General features: G+C 45.0%; 1 protein-coding gene across 1 annotated transcript in view; it reads left to right on the top strand.

Moving 5' to 3' along the window:
- Nucleotides 1-10,994, top strand: part of LOC146174607 (putative cytochrome P450 301a1, mitochondrial) — a 71,086-nt gene extending 60,092 nt beyond the window's left edge. The window contains exons 7-10 of the mRNA XM_084585417.1: nt 4,379-4,536; nt 8,725-8,803; nt 9,795-10,016; nt 10,814-10,994. Of these exons, the coding sequence (XP_084441543.1) occupies nt 4,379-4,536; nt 8,725-8,803; nt 9,795-10,016; nt 10,814-10,969 (615 nt within the window). The 3' untranslated portion in view covers nt 10,970-10,994. The remainder of the gene's footprint in view (nt 1-4,378; nt 4,537-8,724; nt 8,804-9,794; nt 10,017-10,813) is intronic.
- The last annotated feature ends 10,519 nt before the right edge of the window (nt 10,995-21,513 follow it).

Genomic DNA, 21,513 nt, shown 5'->3' with positions numbered 1-21,513 from the left:
ATTTGGTCACTCTTGTCCGCGAGTTTCCCATAATGTAGGCCGTTACAAGTGCAAAGTGTTTGTCGGGCTTGATGCCCTCTGCTCAGAGTAATGTCTTAAAAACTCAATGTGCATTTAAGCACTAATACGGGAAATCAAAGGAATAAAGTAATAGAGCAAACGGCAGTTGTGGTAGAAAACCTGAGACTTTAGTCATAATGAACTTCAGGTAGGATGAAATGCAGCCTTAATCCTGCTCAATTAAATGCCCGAACTTAGTTATGCAGTTACCATGTTCAAGAACAGCTCTAGCTGAGGCGTATGCTACCTGGTCAGAGCTGGAATAATGCAATTACCAAGTGAGGCCAGGTGAACGTACGTGCGAGATGGTTTCAGCTGACTACAAAATGAAGTCCAGTTGGTCTCGCTTGGCGCCAGCGGACAGGCCACTAAGGCCAGTTGGTGCCAACTGTGATCAATGCACAACCCAATAAAGCTAGTTGGTCCCAGCTGGTACCAGCTGATCCTCCCTGAAAAACAGCTGGAAGTAGAACGAGATGGAACCGACCGAAAGCATTTAGAACCTGCTAAACCCAGGTAGAACTAGTCAAATTTTTGTGAGTTTTCCAAAGCCATAAAAAAATTCTAGCCATGACAAATCGCTAAAATACGGCTCATGGTCCTAAAGTAAATATTTCATATTACGCTATATCGTATAGAGCTCGATTGGTCGAAAAGCCACCACCATGGCTGAACCCAGAATTGAGAATCACGCCGTTGTGCCTCTGGATCACGTTCCTGTTTACAAGTATCTTGGTATCTACACTACCTTAAACCTCACCCTGTCCGTACGCACTTCTTACGTAATCTGTAACGTTAATTGTAGGCTTTGGTATTTGAAGAAAAAATTTGCTAAAGCACCTTCTTCTATGAAACTGCAATTATATAAATTACTAGTCCCCTCAAATCTCGAATATGGTGCAACTGGCATCCCTTTCAGCAAAACTCAATTCACTCATTAAATATGGTACCGAACAGCTGTGTGTGTTACATTCTTTGTAATGGTAACCAAACTGCTAGCATATCCAGAATGAAATAAAGCCTTAATCTGTCTCCTCTAGCACTTCGCCATGAAATCCTTGGGCTTTCATTTTTTCACAACATATTTCATCATACCTCACTTCGTGATAAACTGATCTCTCTCCCAAATTCATATCATCGAGGTTAGAGCACGATTGGTGTTCCATTATGCAGAGCGAATGCTTTGTTTCTTTTAGAATGAGTTAAATAGCGATCGATGCTGTTGCTGGCAGCCAATATTTAGAAACCGCTTTAGACAATATTGTATAAGTAGGATCATTTATTTTGTACAGTCAATTGCTATGCTGTATGTGTTTCATTGTGTGTCTTGTATTATGTACGGCTGCGTGAGGTATTTGAGAATACTTTTCCTTACCACCGCACCAGCAGCGTCACCATATCGACCTGGTCGTGCGGCTTCTGGTTTACTGACGCCTTATCATTCTTACTGCCTAGTTCGATCCAAAATGAACTGTACAGGTTGACAAAAGGAAATTAAACACCGTGCAGTCCTCGGTGCCTGGTCGCACACCACAGCGACATGGAAATTACCACCTTTTTAAACATAGCGAAGTCATTCATCTACAAGGTGCGGAATGGACCGACGTGCTTTTGCGTGTACGTGACATCAGTGCACGGCGAAAAGAAAAAAAAACGCAGTCAGCGGTTAGGTAGTGCAGAACGCCTGATTTTCTCCAGCGGCTGCATGTCGTCGTCAGTGATGATTCAAGAAAGTCAATGATGGCCATTGCAAATCAGGTTGAAATCTAAGAGTCGACTATCAGGTTTGCTGTGCACGAGGACTTGAAGCATCATTCATATATAATTATAAGGGGCGCTATTGCAAGATGACATGGGAACTCTTATCCGGTAAAACTCAAGATAATCAACTGCTCCGGTGCAAGCGCTTGCTAAGCAAGCTGAATAAACCGGAGGCGCTTCGAATGCTGTTTTTTTATTTTTTTTTTTTTGTCTTTTGGAAAGAATTTTGGCACAGAACAAAAGGTTCACCACCATAACAACGACAGGTGGCTTTTCGCTAGCGCTAATTCGGTGTCTACGATGTTGAAAAAAATATTTTCGTCATTTTTGACGTTGTTAGCTGTCGACCGCAACGAGGGTGGCCTTTTTACAGTACTGCGCGTTAGTACTGCCGTGCACGTGGAATAGCTCTATATTATTGCAAAGCCCTGGATAGAGACTTTTTAAAAAAGATCTTATGTATTTGAACTGATTCTGCTCTAGCCTACTCCACCTGCGTCGCCCAGAATTGGCTGGAACTTTCACGACCCCGTCAGTGCAAATGTGTGGCCTCCTAGTTCTCCAGATTTAAATCCGCTCGACTACTACGTCAGGGGCGTCGTTCAGAGAGAGGCCAACAAAAAGCTACATAACACGAACGTCTCGCTAAAGGCCACCATTACTGGCTCAATGGCCAACATCTGAAAGGGCCACCTACTGCGACCATGCAGCCGCTTTTGAAGCCGAATTGAATCTGTTATTAGTACGAATGACGGATTATTCATTGATTGTAGAAATACACACTAAAGAAAGCAGTGGCCAGTGTTTGATGGAAATATGTCTATTTTTGGCAGGAGATATGTTTCCCTCCCCTGAAGCCAACATTGTGTCTGTCGGGCAGCCAGTGTTATGAGCTTCAGGATCATCATAAACACTTGAGTGCAGTGGGATCATGCGGGGAGCCGGTGGCTTGCGTGCTTCAAGTTCCTTCGAAAAACAAAGTTTTTTCTCTCTCTCATTCTCTCTCTTCATGGTTTTGCACTCGCAGCCGGTGATAAATACCTAGGTTTGCATCCGCTCCGACAGTCCTTTTCTTCGTTTGACTGTTACTATGCCGTTGCTGTGTTATATACGGTTACTGTACAGTATTTTGACCCTACCTGGATTCTGCAGTTTTGATAGTGAGGCAGTGCTTTCTCACTAATCCACCACCGCGACCTTCCCCCTTATGGCTCTCATCATCGGCTACCAGAGCTTTGTCGGGCATTGTAGTGACGTTGTACCTGATGCGAATGCTGCCGATGGATTATTGCCGTTGGTCCTCGCTATCTCGTACTTAGTTTTTTGCCTGAGCCCAAACACTGAAGCCTTATTTTCTCTGAATGTTTCCTCGCCCTGCGTGAGACCTCCTCGCCCTCTGCTTTAATGGGAGAAGGAAGTGTAGTGTGAAAGCACCCCTCATCAATTCTCAAGTAACATATGAGAAATAATGGGTTCGAGGGAACCCGTCATGGATGAACGGAATATAGGAACGTCCCCTTTGAAACGGGGTAGTAGCAGTAGCTATCATGCTCATTTTTCTCCTCTATCTAAATCATAATTTTAGATTGGTTAACTATACCACCATTCTATTCATTGAATTTTTGTTTCTACATTACTAGCATTATGTCACTTTTCTGCTTTTAAGCCACCAATCTTCCAGTCGTTTTTTGCTAGCTTCCACTGCCGGTTTATTCACCCGGCCACTGGTATCTTTAAACCCCAGAGCTTCATGAAGAGAGACTGCACCTGCCTCGACTTCCGGATGAATACCATTACATTTGAGTGTAATATGGTCAATTGTTTCTCTGGAGTTACCACATACAGCACATGCGTCATCTTCATTGTTAAATTTCTTTTTGCAGCTGCGTGCTCTAAGACACACTGATCTAGCTTCAAAAAGTAGGGCACTGCCTCTTGAGTTATCAAAGAAAGCTTCCTTCCTGATGTGCCTTTTTTACTTTCGGTATAATTCCACACTCTGTTTCTTTTTTTTTTAACGCGAACGCCTCCTCTCAACAAAAAAAGAAGTTCATCAGATACGTTTAGAATTGGAGTGTTAGCATAAACACTCGTGAACCATTTGTTCAAATTTTGTTTTATCAATAAGAAAAATTCGGAGTGACTAGCGCGAACTTTTATTTTGTGTAGTAACATTCCCCTGTCATCCGTTCGCGATTCCCACCCTCGCTGCTCCTATCCTAGACTGTTCTTACGACGCGGGCGTGTGACTGGCCGTTTCTTAGCAACAGAGTGCAGTGCGCATGCGCAATCGCGCCTTACGTGGGGCAGCATTAAAATGAAGCTCTTCTCCAGGGTCGAGAGGGGTGCAAGAACGCATGAAGATAGCTTCGAGTAGCCTAATTACCTAAAGGAAGCAAGAAGGAGGCCTTTACTTAAGGCATCTCTCTGAGGATTAGGAGTAGCATAAGGTTTTCTTGCTTCAGCAATGCGGCTTTTAGAGATGCGAGACCTGGCTATGTCAGTTGGCTTACGTGAAACCCTACAATGTACCTCCTTTCTTCAAATTTCTTTTCAGACAGCAGCTTTAGGCACATATTGCCTCTACTGCCTCGCAATGAACCCGCAAGTGCAGGAAAAGGCAAGGAAGGAGGTGTGCTCGGTGATGTCGGAACGAGGACCCAGCGGTTACAGCCAGTTGCCATACGTGAAGGCCTGCATTAAGGAAACGCTGAGGTACGTTTCGGAACTTGCGTCGTCGGGCATTCACTGAATTCGTATTTTTTTTTTTTTTTGAATTTGCGAAAACGATTTTTATATTCTGACTGCTGTTTCTAGGGCACAATCGGAAGCTTTCTGTGTGCAACTGCTTCGCGCATACCAGTCAGGACTCTTCACCGCCTGAGCTTGCTGACGCAGAGGGAAATCCGTGAGAGTGGAAGTGGGAGGGAACGGTAAAACACAGCATCAGCGTGCTTGCCGCGGCATACATCAACACGCTAGGATATCACGGTACTAACATTAAGCTTAGCGCAGCTTAGACTGCTCTGTTGCGAGATTTAACGTTGGTCAGAAATGCTTCAACTAATATATTTTCTCCGATTCAAAAATAGTCATCTCCAATTTTTCAAAAACAATTCCACGCCTAAGTCGCTATCATTCTGCAATCTGTTCCCTATCGCCTCATCAATCTCCTCTGGGGTCCAGCGCACTGCGCTCACCCGAACAACACAGCCGCCCATGAACAAGCCCGAGCTCTCGTCAACCGGGAAGTGGACGGCCCTGCCCTCATTCCACAGTGTGACAGACCACCTCCTCACCTACCACGACATAACTATGAAGTATAGAAACTCGCGCAAAATTTACCCCCTCCTCAACATTCCCATATCAAAACCGAACAGGTGGCTTGGCGTCGACTTCAAACCGCCACAACGCCTTCCCATTTCCTTATTTCCCTCATGCATAGAGAGGAAAAATCTCCTAACTTAATATTATGGCCAAGTACTAAAGCTGATTTCGGGCACACCTACTAAATTTGCCCCAATAAACCTTAACCCCCCTTTCAAGGAGTACAATCAGAGGAGCGATGGGAGGCTGCATGGCCAGCACACAACCGGAGCTACAGCTCCGCATCGTGGAGTTGGCCTTGAAGGTCGCCGTGGCCCAATTGTGCCCGGTCATCTAGAGCGGCCCGATGGCCTGTCGCCGTCCTGTCCCTCCTCCCCCCTTCCCCACCCTCGCCGAGCCACGTAAGTGGCTCAAATAAAGTTTTACCACCACCACCGCCCCCAGCATTCCTCAAAAAGCAGCAGTATTGTAATATGTTTTCCTAATATGTTTCAATGAACTCCTTTGTTAAGACTTGAACCTTATCGCAGGTGGTCAAAATAGATTTCAGTTAGCTTCGAGGCAAACTATTTTTGTTTCGTAAATATAAATGTGCTACGGCCATTTATGCACGACACGTATTTTAATGTACATTGAAGAGCAAAACAAAATGAAAAAAATAATGACTACTCCCCGGATCTGTTCTCAACGTTCTTTATTCAATTATCAGAACCGAAGCCATCGACGACAGCACTTCCACGCAGCATATTTCGGATCATCTAGTTTTCTCTTTGTAAGTGTTAAAGGCCCAAAAACATCGGAAATAACAGTTTCTTCCTGTCAGCTAAAGGGGAACGTAGCGCCGTCTTCAATGAGTTTCTTGAAGGGACCACCGAATGATAGATATAAAACTCTATCAGACAGATGGCGGCCTTTGTGAGTATTCCAGTTAACGTGAAAGCCCGGCGTGGAGTAAATTTACAGATAATTTTAAAGCCTTGCTCCTCATAACAGCTTGCCATCGATTTGGTTGACATCTCATAGCACTTTCATAATCTCTCAACTACCTATTGCCGTAAATTCAGCCATGTGGGTGCACCGGCTCATTGGGCGCACCGAAGCGACGCACGGGGGATACATTTATCCTATGCCACGGATTTACGACTCCCTCCACTGTCTTCAGGGTGCTGAATAATTATGCACCTTGGATCTGCGATCCGGTTACTGCCAGATTCTGGTACACGAAGCCCGACAAAGAAATAACCGCATTCGCTACTCCCGACGAGCTTTACGAATTCAATGTCATGCCTTTCGGACTCTGTAATGCCCCCGCTACGTTTAAGTGCATGATTGACTATTTGAGCGCATAATGGGAAAGCTTGCGTTCTGCTTTCTTGACGACATAGTTATCTGTGGTGACGCTGCGACGTGTTTCTTTTATTTTTTCTTTCATGTTCGCGTGGGTGAAATTGAGGGGTAGACGAAACGCAAATTTTAGTTTCCGGCAGCTCAGGCATTAGTGCAACTAGCTTAAAATGCTTTGCACTCCGGGATGAACTATTGAACACCGATCGGTCATGTGTTTATGGTTTGGTTTGGTTTATGAGGTTTAACGTCCCAAAGCGACTCAGGCTAAGAGATATACGCCGTAGTGGAGGACTCGGGAAATTTAGACCACCTGGAGTTCTTTAACGTGCACTGACATCGCACAGCACACGAGCGCATCCTTGGGCACAGTAGTCAAGCGCCCTAAACACTGCGCCATCACGGCGGGGCGTTCATGCGTTTACGTAGCATTATTAAGTGCAATGTCATGTAGTGGTGGCAATGCCTTGGTCAACAAACGAGGAATTTCTAGCTAACTTGAATTAACTCTTTATTGGGCTAACTAGCACCCGAAAAGAATTAAGCAATCGGCGGCAGCGATAGCAACAATAGTGCGCGGCTGTTGACGAAGAAGGAAAGCCCGTTTCACTCGTCAGCGCTCAATTTAAATGCGACAAAGAAACATCTAGATAAAGCCGCAAACGGTGACTAGCCCAACCTGAAACATTGCAGAAACATACGTGAGTGGCCGGAATTTTTGATAGACAACTTGGTGCATCTTGCTCGACAAACAAACTGATAAAGCTGCGTCCCTCAATCATGACTATGAACAAAAAATGAATACAGAATTGATCCGCGTGCCACAATCAGAGTGATAAGGCCGCATGGCGGTGGCTGTCGAAAAAAGAACCAATGAAGATTCGAATGGTTTGCGGCATTACTCCCCCTTAAAAAGAAAAAAACCTCCCCTAGATGTCCCAAAATAAACAAACAACGGTACGCATAAATATGATAAAGTTTTGATATCATGGATTTTTTAACGCGTGTAATACTGTTTCAGCCGTTTACAACATGTACGATTTCTGGGCGCGCTCGCCGCCATTATGATGCTGCCGTACCGTCGGGAATGAAGTTCATAGTCCAGTTTTCCGATGCGGCGAAGCATTTTGTACGGTCAAAAGTATCGACGTAAATACTTTTCACTAAGTCCGGTCCCATATTTAGGGGAATCCTCCAAGATGAAGTAGATTTCTAATAAGGGAGTAATTCCTCATTGAGTAATCAGTCAGTCCGCGATGGCGAAGCGGCGTCCATACTGAGACTTGGTCTCCTTGCTTGTACTCTGCGTGGAATCGTCGCAAGTTGTATCGTCGAGCGTCGGTGAGTTGCTGCTCTTCGATGCGCAGCCGGACGAGTCGTGGGGCTTCCTCTGCACCCTGAAGGTAGGCGGCGACGTCCAAGTTGTCTTGAGCCACGTGCGGCAGCATCGCGTCGAGCGTTGTCGTGGGCTTCCTGCCGCACACAAGGTTGAACGGGGTCGCTCGCTCTGGTTGTCTTCTGGGCTGCCGTGTTATACGCGAAGATCACGTACGGCAGGATGGCGTCTTAGATTTTGTGTTCGGCGTCGACGTACATGGCGAGCATGCCCGCAATATTTTTATTCGGAAGTTCTGTAAGCCCGTTTGTCTGCGGGTGGTGGGCGGTCGTCCTCAGGTGACTTGTCTGGCTGTACTTCAAGATAGATTGAGTGAGCTCCGCCGTAAATGCTGTTCCCTTGTCCGTGATGCTTTGAACATTATACGTGAACATCATGGAATCGCAGCGCTGGTAGACGAGGACAAAGGAAGGATATACGCATACATAATCATCTGGACTACACCCACCGCAAGACGAAGGGCCTGCAGTGGGTAAGCAACACATACAAAACATGTGGGTATACACATACAGCTCCTCCCTTTGCCCTCGTCTGCCAGCACTACGATTACACGATGTTTGACAAGTACCAACTAGCCCAGCAACACACCCTACCTTCTACATGAGCCTGGCTGAATTTCGTCGCAAGGTGCAAAGCTACGCGCAGAGGGCAACCATTACACGTCCTCGAGCCTATACCTTCACAGCTTGATAAAAGTTCCCTCGCCTCAAGCGATCCCATGAATACGTGCTGTTACAGCATAATTTATTAGGCCGAAAAATAAATTACGAAGAGAACATAACAACGATTATTACAAGGCATTCACTAGTATCCCCTAATTACATTTTACTTTGCAGGTTCTACCCCATTATATCAACGGTCCACCGGAAGCTAGACCACGATGTTGTGATGTCTGGCTACCTGATCCCGAAAAATGTATGACTTTTTTTTTCTCATATATTTGTTAGAAACTACGCAAGCATACGATGCACCGAACGACCGGTTCGAAGCGGCTCCGGCCACAGTAGGCAGCTCGCGCTGGAAAAGTGTAGGGAAGACTATACAGACTCGAGAGCTGTTTATGGGCCATATCCCGCACAAGACGAAACTCGGTGGACAATGCTATGACGAGGGATCACTGCACATGCTCCAGCCAATGGAAGAAATACATTTCTTAACGTGAGACTTTAATACTATTAAAGCGAAAACGCGAGGAAATTGCATAAAAAATTTTAAAAGTGAATAAAATCGTATGGGTGCAAGTAATAAAAATACAAGTCGTGCGGGTGCAAGTAATAAATTAATTGGACTGTTAGTATTAACTGTCGAAATCCTAATGAGCTGTGTAAAGATATTCTTTTTTCCCGCTAGACACCCGAAATGAAATTGAACGGCTCGGCTAACGAAATTCTCAAAGAGAGAATGACAACAGCGTCAATTTGCTCTTGAATCGATTCTTTGGCTCTTGTGACATTCCTTAGTTATATCGGAATTCACTAGCGTGTTCAAAATCACATCCTGGAGGCAAACATAATTCCCCTTCAATGCAAAGGAAAGGAATGGCATTAGCGATGCATTAGTAACTCTGCACAGGTAATCAGTAATGACAGACTTGGTCAGGCATCAATATATACAAGACTTAGGTTAAACCAAATGAACAGAGCGTGAATATAGAGTACGCATCAGATGTGGACTTCATGGAATTATTGCCCGAGTTAAGCTATGTTTCTTTCTCTTCTTAAATTTGCAATTTTGCTCGGTGAGGAGGGTAGGCTTTAAAAGAAGTGCGCCGGGCAGTTACTTTTTGTCCCTCTGTTTTGCATTTATGATGTACGACGTGAGCAACCAAATTGAGCAGCTAAGAGTATTGCAATAAGTGAAGTGTCACACGAGGCGCAGTGTGTGAGGGGGCGCTCGTACTTTGCAGACTGTGCTACGGGCGGAGTTCTTCGTGTCCGGCAGACTGGAGGAGAACTTCACGCGGGCGTCCGAGTTCATACCGGAACGCTGGATGCGCTGCCCCACCGGAAAGGAAGAGAGAAAAGAGTGGACGCTGCACCCTTTCGCATCTCTCCCCTTCAGTACCGGTCCGCGCATGTGCATCGGACGAAGGATCGCAGAGATGGAGCTGTGCACGCTCCTCGCACAGGTGAGCGTTAAGGGCAATGCATCATCATCAGCCGGATTTACCCACTGCGGGCGAATGCATCTCCCATATTCCTCCAATTAACCAAGGTGTATGCCAGCTGCATTCAATCGACACCTGCAAACTTCTTAACCTCATCCACCCACCCGACCTTCTGCCGCCCCTGCTACGCTTGCCTTTCCTTGGAATCTAATTGGTTACCCTGAGCTACCATTGGCTATCGTCTCCTCAAATTACATGTCCTGCCCATGCTCATTTTTCTTTGATTTCCACTAGAATGTCAGTAACTCCAGTTATTTCTACGCCTATGCTACACCTACCACTTTCCATTCGATAGTTCTCTGCGCTGTCCTCAACCTAAGTACAGCCGTTTTCATTAGCCTCCACGTTTCAGCCGCATAGGTTAGTACACGTAAAATGCAACTGTGTTATACTTTCCTCTTGAACGATACCCATAAGCTGTACAGATTTCCTTTGTAGCCTTTTTGCTGTGCTTGGATGGAAGTTCAAGAGTAATTAGCACCTTATTATTTGCCTGTTCCACCTTGGATGTTTCCCTTCAATATTCGACCAACTAGTATTGTAATGCCCCTCTGCCTGGCGTTCTACAGGCAACACCGGAGGCAAGACGTTCTCGTTAGGATTATTACAGGCATATGCGCGCAGTAAAAATTCAACTGTAGCGTAAAAAAATGATAAGTTGATTTATCAGCGCAAAATGCTACAATACTTATTGATGACATTGATGTAAAGAAGGCACGACTATCCTCACTGTGGCCTGTTCTCGTCTTCCGCTGAAGGTGCTGCTCAACTACCGGGTGGAGAACCACCACGGAGACATCGGCTTCCAGTCGCAACTCACAAGTCGGCCCCAGAGACCAGCTAGGTTCCGCTTTACTGAGCTCCAAGCTGCAGACATGCCACCACGATCAATCTGTTCAGCTGGCAGCGGTTGAATAGCTCTAATAAAAAGGCAAAATAGGTTTCGGTAACTCCAATCATTTCTTGAGGGAAAAGGCAAACACCGTAACCTGCTCGGCGATGTCTTCGACACTCACTCTATGGTGAGCTGCTTCGCGAAGGCGTAGAACACACCTAAATTACAGTCTACCCACACGCGCACTGAACTCTATGTACATACATGTGATATGTCCAAGTTAACCTCCTAGCCTAGAATGAAGATATACACTGATGCGTAGGACATTGAAATATTCTTTAGATGCTCATATCTAACTGAATATACACCTATGCATGCAGCAGTCGACATTAGAATATTGTTATAAAGACATTATTCAATCTCCAATTGGGTAAAATATTACAGTGGAACATTCCAATCATCTTGAAAATTAACAATACACATTATATGTTGTAATATAAACATAATAACGTTTCTAAAAGAGTATTCACAAAGTCATTATAGGTTTTAGGAGCTATCTGTAAAACGCATAATATTTCAAGCATTGAATACGAGAAGGTATAATTAAATTAAAAGTAAAGTTTACTTATGTATTGTACAAGGTGATAACAAAACATCAGTGCCTTCATGAAGTGTCTATTTACATATGACAGTAAAAGGTGACAAGGAATGATATCACGGCCTAACATATGCACATTCAGAATACCATATTACAAAAAAGAAGACGAAGTAGATGATGCAAAAAGTACTAACAGTCAATCTCAGATGTACCTAATTATTGTTCATATCGAACTCTTAAAATATCCTCCTGATAATCCCTTGTAAAAGTACAGCAGCGCTAATCTCATTTATCGAACTCTCATTCATGGGGAATTAGATATATCGAACTGGGCGCCGTGCTGCAAGAAAATCTTCTAACAGCGCACCGACGGTCACATTTCACGCGTGGAGCCGGTTTGGCTGCGCGGCTTTTGGCAGCTGCTGGCTGCGCTAACCCATTAAAGCAACTTCAGTTGAAAGCAGGGTCTACTTCACAGTACCCGTCGGTGTGGCGAGCTTTTTATCGCAACATTTCTGTCATGCGGTGAAGCCAGCCTAACTGATCGAAGGCTTGAGGCGGCTTTTGTGCGGGGCTGCTTAGCGGCTAAAGGCAACGCGGAATCAGATGTGCCTTTCATTTTTGGTACTATTATTGCGTTAGCAGGCATCAGTACCAAAGCTTCACCTCTTATTATTTGCGATGGCTTTTCTCAACGCAGCTTTGATCTCAGCCGCAACACCAACTGTTCTTAGGCGGCGCAGGGCGAGACACGAGCAGCGTGATCTCCGACGCTCCGGTCTATCCCTGCCACATACATGGCGCTCGCTCCCGCGGAGCAGCATGTGGAGGTGCGCAGTGTACTCTCCTTTTCGACGCTAGGGACGATGTGACTGAGAGCAGGGATGCGTGCATGAGCACCTTGCGGGTCACCGCACTCGCGCCGAGTGGTGTGCTGGCTATATACCGGCACACAACGCGCCGCTATCGTACGTGTACCGTACGTGTTCACGTTTCGGGGTTAGACAGAGGTTATTCTATCGAACTGTCGATATATTGAACTATTTATTGATCTCCTTAGAGTTCGATATTGTTACGTATATGCCACCGAAGAGGATGACGATGGACAACAGAGTGAGAGACGACGAAGCTGAAGCCACGGTTGGTGCTTGCCAGAACAATTACGTCTGTCATCAGCTGTTGTGGTTTTCCTGAACTAGCCTTCTGCTACGCATGAATATATTCGGGATCTGTAGTAGAAGAATACGTGCCATCATATGCAATAGTCTGGTCAAGAGTAACAGGAAAAAAAGAGAAATATAACAGGGTTCTTTGTAAGACGTGGGAGCAAGCATACTTCGTAAGTGGAAAATTGTTTGGTCCCATAAATCGACATCGATTTCAACTTGCTATTGAGTACGTCGGCAAGTAGTAACCAACCCTTTTGACGGCCGTAATTTGTTCCTGTAATGGTTGTAATTGATTGTGGCCGAATACGGCAAGGGTAACACTAATACACCAAGGGCATTACAGCTATAATCGGGGAAGCTTTCTTTGGCTACAAACCTGAGGCATGTAGTTATGGCGTTCCTGGCCTCAATTACGATTTTTGGCTTCAGTTTTGCCTTTACATTGTCTTACCAGTTTCTGATCCACCGACTACTCCTAATAGAGCGAATACGAACAGGATAATACATTTTGACGTCAAGTATATGTAACATTGCTAAGACGATGGTACAGGAGAGCGAGACACCGCAAGCGTCTGTTAAGCTTTCTTCTCCCCTCGTTTCCGTGCTATTGCTTCCTTGCTGTCAGCCTCACGGAAACGAGTTCACCATAGTAAATGTATATTCGAGACTAATCAACAGCCCACATGACCTACCATGCCAAAACAACACTGCGCAAGCTTCAGAAACTAGCGATGAGAACAGCAAACGCGGTCCACGTATGCTTCATAGGCATTCCCGACAGGTGGCGCAGTCATTGGCATGCATAGCCGAGTCATTCAAGAGCGACGATAGGGTAATCTCCGCAAATCAGGAAGCAACACAAGGTAGCAGAATGCAAAGCAGCTTAGAACTGACCAATCTAAACTGGAAAAAGGCAGAAAAAAATATTCCTAAAAACACATCTACAGGAATAGATGGAATTCCGATCAAGCTGATTAATGAACTCGGTCCAACAAGTAAAGAAACGTTGTTAAAATCTCTGGAAACAGTCATAACGAATAAGCAAATTCCGGACAGCTGGCGGCAGAGTAAAATTAATTTGATTTATAAAGGGAAAGGAAACAGGATGCACATAAAATCCTACAAGCCGATTACCATAACATCTGTTATGTACAGGTTAGCCATGCAGGCGGTGAAATTAAAGGTGCAAGCATGGGTAGAAAGTAACAAGATACTTGGAGAACTTCAGAACGGCTTTAGAAATGATAGGCGCTTAGATGATCGCCTGTTCGTGCTTACCCAATGCATCGAAATATCTAGAGTGGAAAATAGACCTTTGTATTTGGCCTTCCTGGACATAAATGGGGCGTACGACAACGTAATAGGGAACTCCTGTGGAACATATTAAAAGAAGAAGGTATCGGTTATGAGATAATAGAGTTCCTACAGGAAATATACCGGGATAACAAAGTAGAAATTACGTGGGAAGGGATAAGAAGTACGAAGGATGACAAGGCTGTCCTCTATCACCGGTGCTGTTCATGCTTTATATGATAAACCTGGAACGGAGGATACAAGACAGTAACTTAGGTTTTAACCTGTCATATAGATTAGGTGGAAAGGCGGTAGAGCAGCGCCTCCCCGGTTTGATGTATACAGACGATATTGTGCTGCTAGCTGAGAGTCTGGAAGAATTGCAAACTCTAGTTAAGTATTGCGGAGACGAAGGGGACGCTCTAGGCTTCAGTTTCAGCGCAGTTAAGTCGGTTCTGATGATTTTCAACGGCTCAACTTATCAGGGTCTTAAAATACAAGGCCATGAAATACCTAGAGTAGCTGAATATAAATAGCTGGGGGTATGGGTAAACGAAGGAGTGGCATACATTGGAAAGCATGAGCAATCACTCAAGTCCAAAGGGCGAAGGAATGCCGGGATAATGAAGCGTAAGGCATTGTGGGGATACAATAGGTATGAGGTTTTGAGGGATATTTGGAAAGGAATTATGGTGCCCGGACTTACTTTCGGAAACGCGGTTTTGTGCCTAAAATCAGAGGTACAGTCGACATTAGAAATAAATCAGAGATCCGTTGGATGATTAGCACTAGGTGCCCACGGCAAAACTACAAATGAGGCGGTACAGGGAGATATGGGCTGGGCATCTTTCGAAGTACGGGAAGCTCAGAGTAAAATATTATATGAGGAACGCCTGAGGAAATTGGACAGTAACAGATGGGCAGCTAAAGTATTTAAATACCTGGAGGAAAAGAACTAGGAAACTAACTAGTAAGTATGCTAGTAACAAGGACGGAGAAATAAAGAGCATTAAGCAACAGGTGAAAAACACAGAAGGTAAAAATTGGATAAATTCGATGGAAAAGAAACAGAGTGTGGAATTATACCGTAAGTGGAAAATGCAGATCAGGAAGGAAGATTGCTTTGATAACTCAAGAGGCAGTGCCCTACTTTTCGAAGCTAGATCAGGGTGCCTTAGAACACGCAGCTACAAAAAGAAATTTAACAATGGAGATGACACATGTGCTGTATGTGGAAACTGCAGTGAAACAATTGACCATATTATACTCGAATGTAATGGTATCCATCCGGAAGTTGATGCAGGCGCAGTAACTGTTCCTGAATCTCTGGGGTTTAGAGATACCAGTGGCCGGGTGAATAAACTGGCGGTGGAAACTAGCAAAAAACGACTGGAAGATTGGTGGCTTAAAAGCAGAAGTGACATATTGTTAGTAATGTAGAAACAAAAATGTAATAAATAGAATGATGGTTTAGTTAACCATTCTAAATCAATAATTAAGATATAGAGAGAAAAATGAGCATGATAGCTACTGCTACCACCCCGTTTCAAAGGGGACGCTCCTATATTCCATCCATCCATCCATCCATCCAGTACGCGTGAGAGAAAATAAACGCAAATTAAGGGATTAGTCATTGAGTGAGTAAAAAAATGTTTATGTTCAAACGAGGGTCCGCAAGGAGACCAACAAGCAGGGATCGTTAACGCTGTGAAGAGCACCAGTCAAAAAAGCAGAATTTCGAGCGTAGAGGTGTTGTGTGTGCATCTCCTATCGTCATTTTCCTTTTTATACTGGTCCTCCTCTTCATAACGTACCAACTGGTCCAGGTTTGCAATCTTCTACAAAGCCTCTCTTCTTCGCTGGGCGTCTTTTTAAATTCGCACTCCTCTGCCAGCCAAGCTAAGTTGTGTTTTAGTGCAGTCGCATCCGTCACATGCAGAGCGCGCATCCTCTCCCACTGCCTCAATGTAAATTTTGGACCTCGGAGGCTTGTGTTCTTCTTTGGTCTTCTGGAACCAGAGGTCTAAATTTGGAAGTCTGAGTGCTGGAGGCAGGTGAATCTTCCATATGATTGGTTAAGGGTTCAGTCATTCCGGTGTATGCCTCTCCTTTCTTCTTGTCCTTTTCCTGAGTGGTTTTCCTCTTCATGTGTGTGGGCAAAGAAACTTCAATTCAATAATATACCAACTGGCCGAGACTTTCAATCTTCTGCAACCATGTACATTGCGGCATCATACCCTGGAAATTGGTGCTATTGGATCATCAAACGTTTTATTCCGGTCTCTGAACTCGCACGTGCAAGTACGTGCTTCTGGGATCCTCTAGGTACAGATAGCGGTAAAGTTCTAAAGCGCAATTAAGCGCCAAGCGCCTACAATATGGCCACGACCGAGGCTAGAGAACCTTCCGCTAACACCCTACCGCGAGCTTTTGAATTTTTGACACTCTTACATCCAGCATGCATGTGGACGCTGTCATTATTAGCGTCCACGTGCAGTTTAAATGTGGACAACAAATGCTGATCTTTTCTGACGCAGTTCGGAGTTATACCACGCAAATACGCATTCTTCGACGCATACACCTAAATATTATCACGGAAAGCAGATCTACAGTTCACTAAAAAGCCAGGCAAGGCTTTTCAACAAGCAGCGTTCCGCCGACAGCACGCGAACCCACTTCAACGTTCTTTTATTTCAGGCGCCACCTGAGAACACCAGGTTGCATTACTCCCCTCCCTAAAAAGAGGGAACTCTGAGGCTGAGCGCGAGCAATGGCCGGTACAAGCTCACACTGCACATTACCGCGGGAAATACGGCTTCATGCGGACAATTGGTTGGTTGGTTGGTTCACAGGAAGGGAAAGGCGCAGTATCTGTCACACTAGTGTCTGTTGACACCTGAACCGCGCCTTAAGGGAAGGGAGGAAGGTGGGAATGAAAGTGGATAGAGAGAAAGAGGAGCCGTAGTGGAGGGCTACGGAGTAATTTCGACCACCTGGGGATCTTTAACGTGCGCTGACATTGCACAGCACACGGACGCCTCTTCGTTTCGCCTCCATGGAAACGCAGCCGCCTTTCGTCTGCGTTTCGATTGACACGACAACGAGCACGATCTCGGAGCGTGGTTGCCGATGCGAGGGCTGCACAGTGCCAGCTAGAAAAACTTCGTATGTCACTTCCATGACATGGCGCAAAACTTTGTAAGGTCCAAAGTAGCGTGAGATCACTTTGTCACACAAGCCAGACTGGTGCACTGGGGTCCAAACCCAAATTTTCTCTCCAGGATGGTATGTGGCATGTCGATCACGAAGGTTGTAGCGGCGTGCATACGTACCCTGCTGTTGCTGAATGTGAATGTGGGCAAGCTGACGTGCTTCCTTAGCGCGCTGAGAAAATTGCTCGGCGTCTGGCGTGAGTGGATGATCATCTGTGCAGCACGGAAGCATGGTATCCAAAACCAGGCGCAGTGGTGTAAAGCACGTTCTCTCTTGGATGGCCGCGATGTAGGCATATGTGATAGAGGTGAATTTCATCCGAGGTTTTGTGCTGCGACTATGTACATTGCGATCATGTCGGCGATTGTTTGGTTGAGACTCTCCGTGAGACCATTCGTCTGCGGGTGACAGGCAGTAGTTTTGCGGTGGCTCGTCTGACTAAGCTCAAGCACGTTATGCATTAGCTGTGCCGTAAACGCGGTGCCTCTATCGGTGACGACTACGGATGGTGCGCCATGACGCAACACGATTTGCTGCATAAAGAACTGAGCGATCTCAAATGATGTTCCACGCTGCACCACCTTGGTTTCCACATGCCCTTTTTTGGCTCTACTTCAGGTTGCGTGAAGTCACATCCTTGACGTCACCTTGACTGATTTAAATAGGTTCAATTTCAAGTTCAAGATAACTTTACTGCCGTCGATGTAGAGGTCCCTCCGCTCCCTCAGTAAGACCCTGGGGTGCCTCCAAGGGAGAGGGAGCCCCGCAGGGGGACGTCTTTCTCAAAGCGTCCCGTGCCAGACGGATTACTCGAGCTTGCTGCTCCGCAGCCCGACTGCGGAGGAGAGCATCCCAGGTTTCTTTCTCTCTGATTCCATCAATATGTATATTTATTAAAATAAATGATTGATTGCTTGATTGAAAAAAAAAGATGATGGTTCCTCTCTCTCTTCCTATGGAAAGAATCGGTTTGTTTGTAATTTTCTCCAGTCTCTCCGCTCGTTAGTTGTAAGAAACCGATCTGGAGGTTGGAGGTCTAAATTTCATTAACTAATTTAGTATTTGATACATTCAAATGTGGCACCAAGCCATTGGCTGCTGAAACCATTTTCGCCTTTACATTTACATTTTCTGCCTCTAATTAATTACCTCATTAACCTATTGGCCTAATTATGTTTTCGCACACAACAATACGTCACCCTCTATCGATTGACACCACTCATTTACCTCGACCACTCTCCAATTATAACTGCAGCAGACAATCTTTATATTTTTCGCCTGTAATTAATTAAATAAATAACTTATTGACCTATTTCTTTTTTCGGACAAAACATTACATCACCTTTATCAATTGACACCACTCATTAACTTCTACCACTTCTCATTTCTCACAACTGCTGCGGACACGATTTTGCTGACGCGGTCTGCGGACGCGGCCTGCGGACGCGGCCTGCAAACGTGGCCTGCTCACAGAAATCTGTAAAAATAGCGAAGTAATACTTTCGAATTAATAATACGAAGTGTCTAAAGGTACGTCGGACGTACCCATTCGATTCTCGTAAAGATACGGCGGACGTCGATATACAGGTTCATGGCTATATGCACGTCGAACGCGTATGTGCGCATTCCGCTTGCTACGCTATGATATCAGTTAGCCGCGACTCTCGATGAGATACTACGCAGAGTTCATCCATTAGATCACGGTCTTCACTCAGGATTGGGTACGGCAAGCATCGCTGTCACGCACATAGCTGCAGGCGACGCGACGTACTGAATCAGCTCCACCAGCTGGCAGCGTGACCCGACTGAACGGCCGCAGCTTTGAAACAAGCGGGAGATATGCATGCGTCGCCGGACTTAGGTACGCGGTAGAAAATGTGCGCTGCACATTTCGTTGCAGAAGCTGACTCTTGGAATTTTGCAGAGTGTGCCATGCAAGTGATCGTTGCTACAACCACGCATCCATGTTCCCACGGCTGGCCTACCCCGAGGCGCATAAATGATCAACCGTGGACGTATCAATGATCGAAGAGAGGACGGATTTTCATCGGCGCGAAATCTATAGCTACCAGTGCTCACTGTTATAGAATTTCTGCCTTGACCCTGCACAATTCAGTGTTTCAGGTGTGGTCAGTAGCCATAAGTTTCAACAGTTCGCCTCAAGTCGGCGGCGCCAGCTATGGACTGGCGGAGCGATTTTTCACGCTACACCGCTGTCTTGCTAGAAAGCCTACCTAGGCAGCGTTTGATATTAGCTGCTTTTTGTGGGCCCCGTAATTGAAAGCAACGCCTTCAGAAACGCGCTAAATGTTCAAAAATGTGTTCTCTTTAACAGTTTCACTCCAGGCTGTCAAAGCAGGCGGACGCTGATAAAGCAGCTGAGCACTCCAGTCGAAACCAAACATCCGCGGGACTTTAGAGATCTGTAAAATCGCCTTCAGTTTTTAGGTCACTTTCCGATCGCTGGGACATAGACCCTCATGACAGCGCTGTCACGTGAATAAGGACCACACCAGACCGAAAGCTTATCTCGTATAACATAGCTAACCAAGGTATACCTTACAGCATTGTGTTGATTTTTATGGTGCATAAGTGACTAATGTTGCCATGCACCAAGAACAAGGTTTAATGTATTTATTTTGTGTGTAATGACTAAAATGTTCTTTAGGATGTAGCTTGCTTAGGAACATTTTAGGAAACCAAAAATGCAGGAAATTTGCACGCCTCTCCTAGGATCATGCTGGGATGGAAAGGGATCTGTTGCAAAGTTGTACAAAATGTTTCCTCTTATTTTCTCGACTGTGGCGCACGTGTAAGATATGGTTCATTGTTTGTTCATCTCCACAATCCTTGCATATTGGTTTGTCCTCTTTCATAAGTATGAAGCTGTGTGCGAGGTGTGGGTATGTGTTTTGTGAAGATGACCTAAAATGGCCTCCATGTTGTGTTTTTGATTACTACATGATTTCCATTCCTTAATGACAGGTTTGACAAGTATAGTTTGTAGTTTATTTCAATGTTTCAAAACTCCTGTCATTTCACTCTCACTTTTCTTTGTACAAGCTTCTTGGTATCTTCATGCAGCATATTCACCCTCTGTAATTTAGCATTGCGGCAAGGTAACCTGGATATTTCTTTTCATCACCTTTCAAGACAGCTGTCCCGATTTCATAAAGTTTAGGCTTTCTGACGACAGGAACTCCTTGGAAGTCATAGAAATAAATGAGATCCACAATCATGAGCTATCTAGGGTGTGCATATATATGTCCATCGCTCAGTGGAATGGTGTCAGTATGCTGTTAGATCAGGTCTTGTAGTAACAACAACCATTGTCTGAAGTGGTCCTTTAATGGGCATTGAAATGCCATGTAACTGCAGGTACTGACAGAACTCTTGATCATGTTATATGATGATGCCATCCTTCATGTATATAGGTGTACATTTCAGAATCTGCAGTGCACCACTTGACCATTTGCCACCAGTTTGTGTGAAAATGTATTTTTCATGCATGTTAACCAGTATTTAACAGATGAACCCTGTGCACAAGCCAAAAGTGCCACGAGCCAAATGTCACGATGCCACACACCATGGCAGGAGCTGTTAACTCAAGCTTACAAAGTTATATTTGAAATATGTTCTGGGGCGTTTCAGCTCCGATTAAGAACGGTTACTCCTAGGCCATGGAGGCATGTTTGTACAGCTTGGTTAACGTGAGGCTTACAGAGGTCTATGCCAGGTTGTCTATCAAATAGCAGGGCAGCCTACGACCGTATGCTAATGAGTATGTCTGAGATAACAGAGGCATGAATTAAGGATTTAGTAATTAAGTTTGTAGCAAAGGGCATGTAAATTAACGGGAATCCGCAATGGGATCTGCAGACAAGATCCATTAACGCTGGCGCATCATACCCTTACAGGTGGAGATTAGGAGTCTCCCTAATTTTTTTCTCTGCTCAAGGCTTGTCATTTTCTTCCTTCTTCCAGGTGAGGAAGATGTGAAAATGACAGCATCGAGAATGCCAGAAACCATCGTTAACAAGGATGCTGATCTCAACAGTGTAAAAAAGAATTTCAGAAAAGATGGGTGACTATAGTAATGCTGGAAACAGTTGAAGCTAAGTGGAAAGGCATGAAATTGAAATGCAACGTATGCAGAAACATGTTGCGAGACGACCAGTCTGTGGTGTGCGACATCTGTCTCCATTAGTTTCATCAAGTGATTGGCCAAAGCAGATGGGGCTTGTGGTTTTGTGATAAGTGCAATGTAGTAGAATAGATGCAACCTTGCACATTAACAACTGGTGTTCAGTAAGTGCATTGTTTTGTTTCATGGTTTCCATGCAAACATTA

Source organism: Amblyomma maculatum, chromosome 11 (genome assembly GCF_055883805.1).
Source record: "Amblyomma maculatum isolate TAMU_Amacu chromosome 11, ASM5588380v1, whole genome shotgun sequence".
Classification (NCBI taxonomy): Eukaryota; Metazoa; Arthropoda; class Arachnida; order Ixodida; family Ixodidae; genus Amblyomma; species Amblyomma maculatum.
The sequence above is the reverse complement of the archived record's forward strand: the minus strand, read 5'-3'. Positions and strand labels throughout refer to the sequence as shown.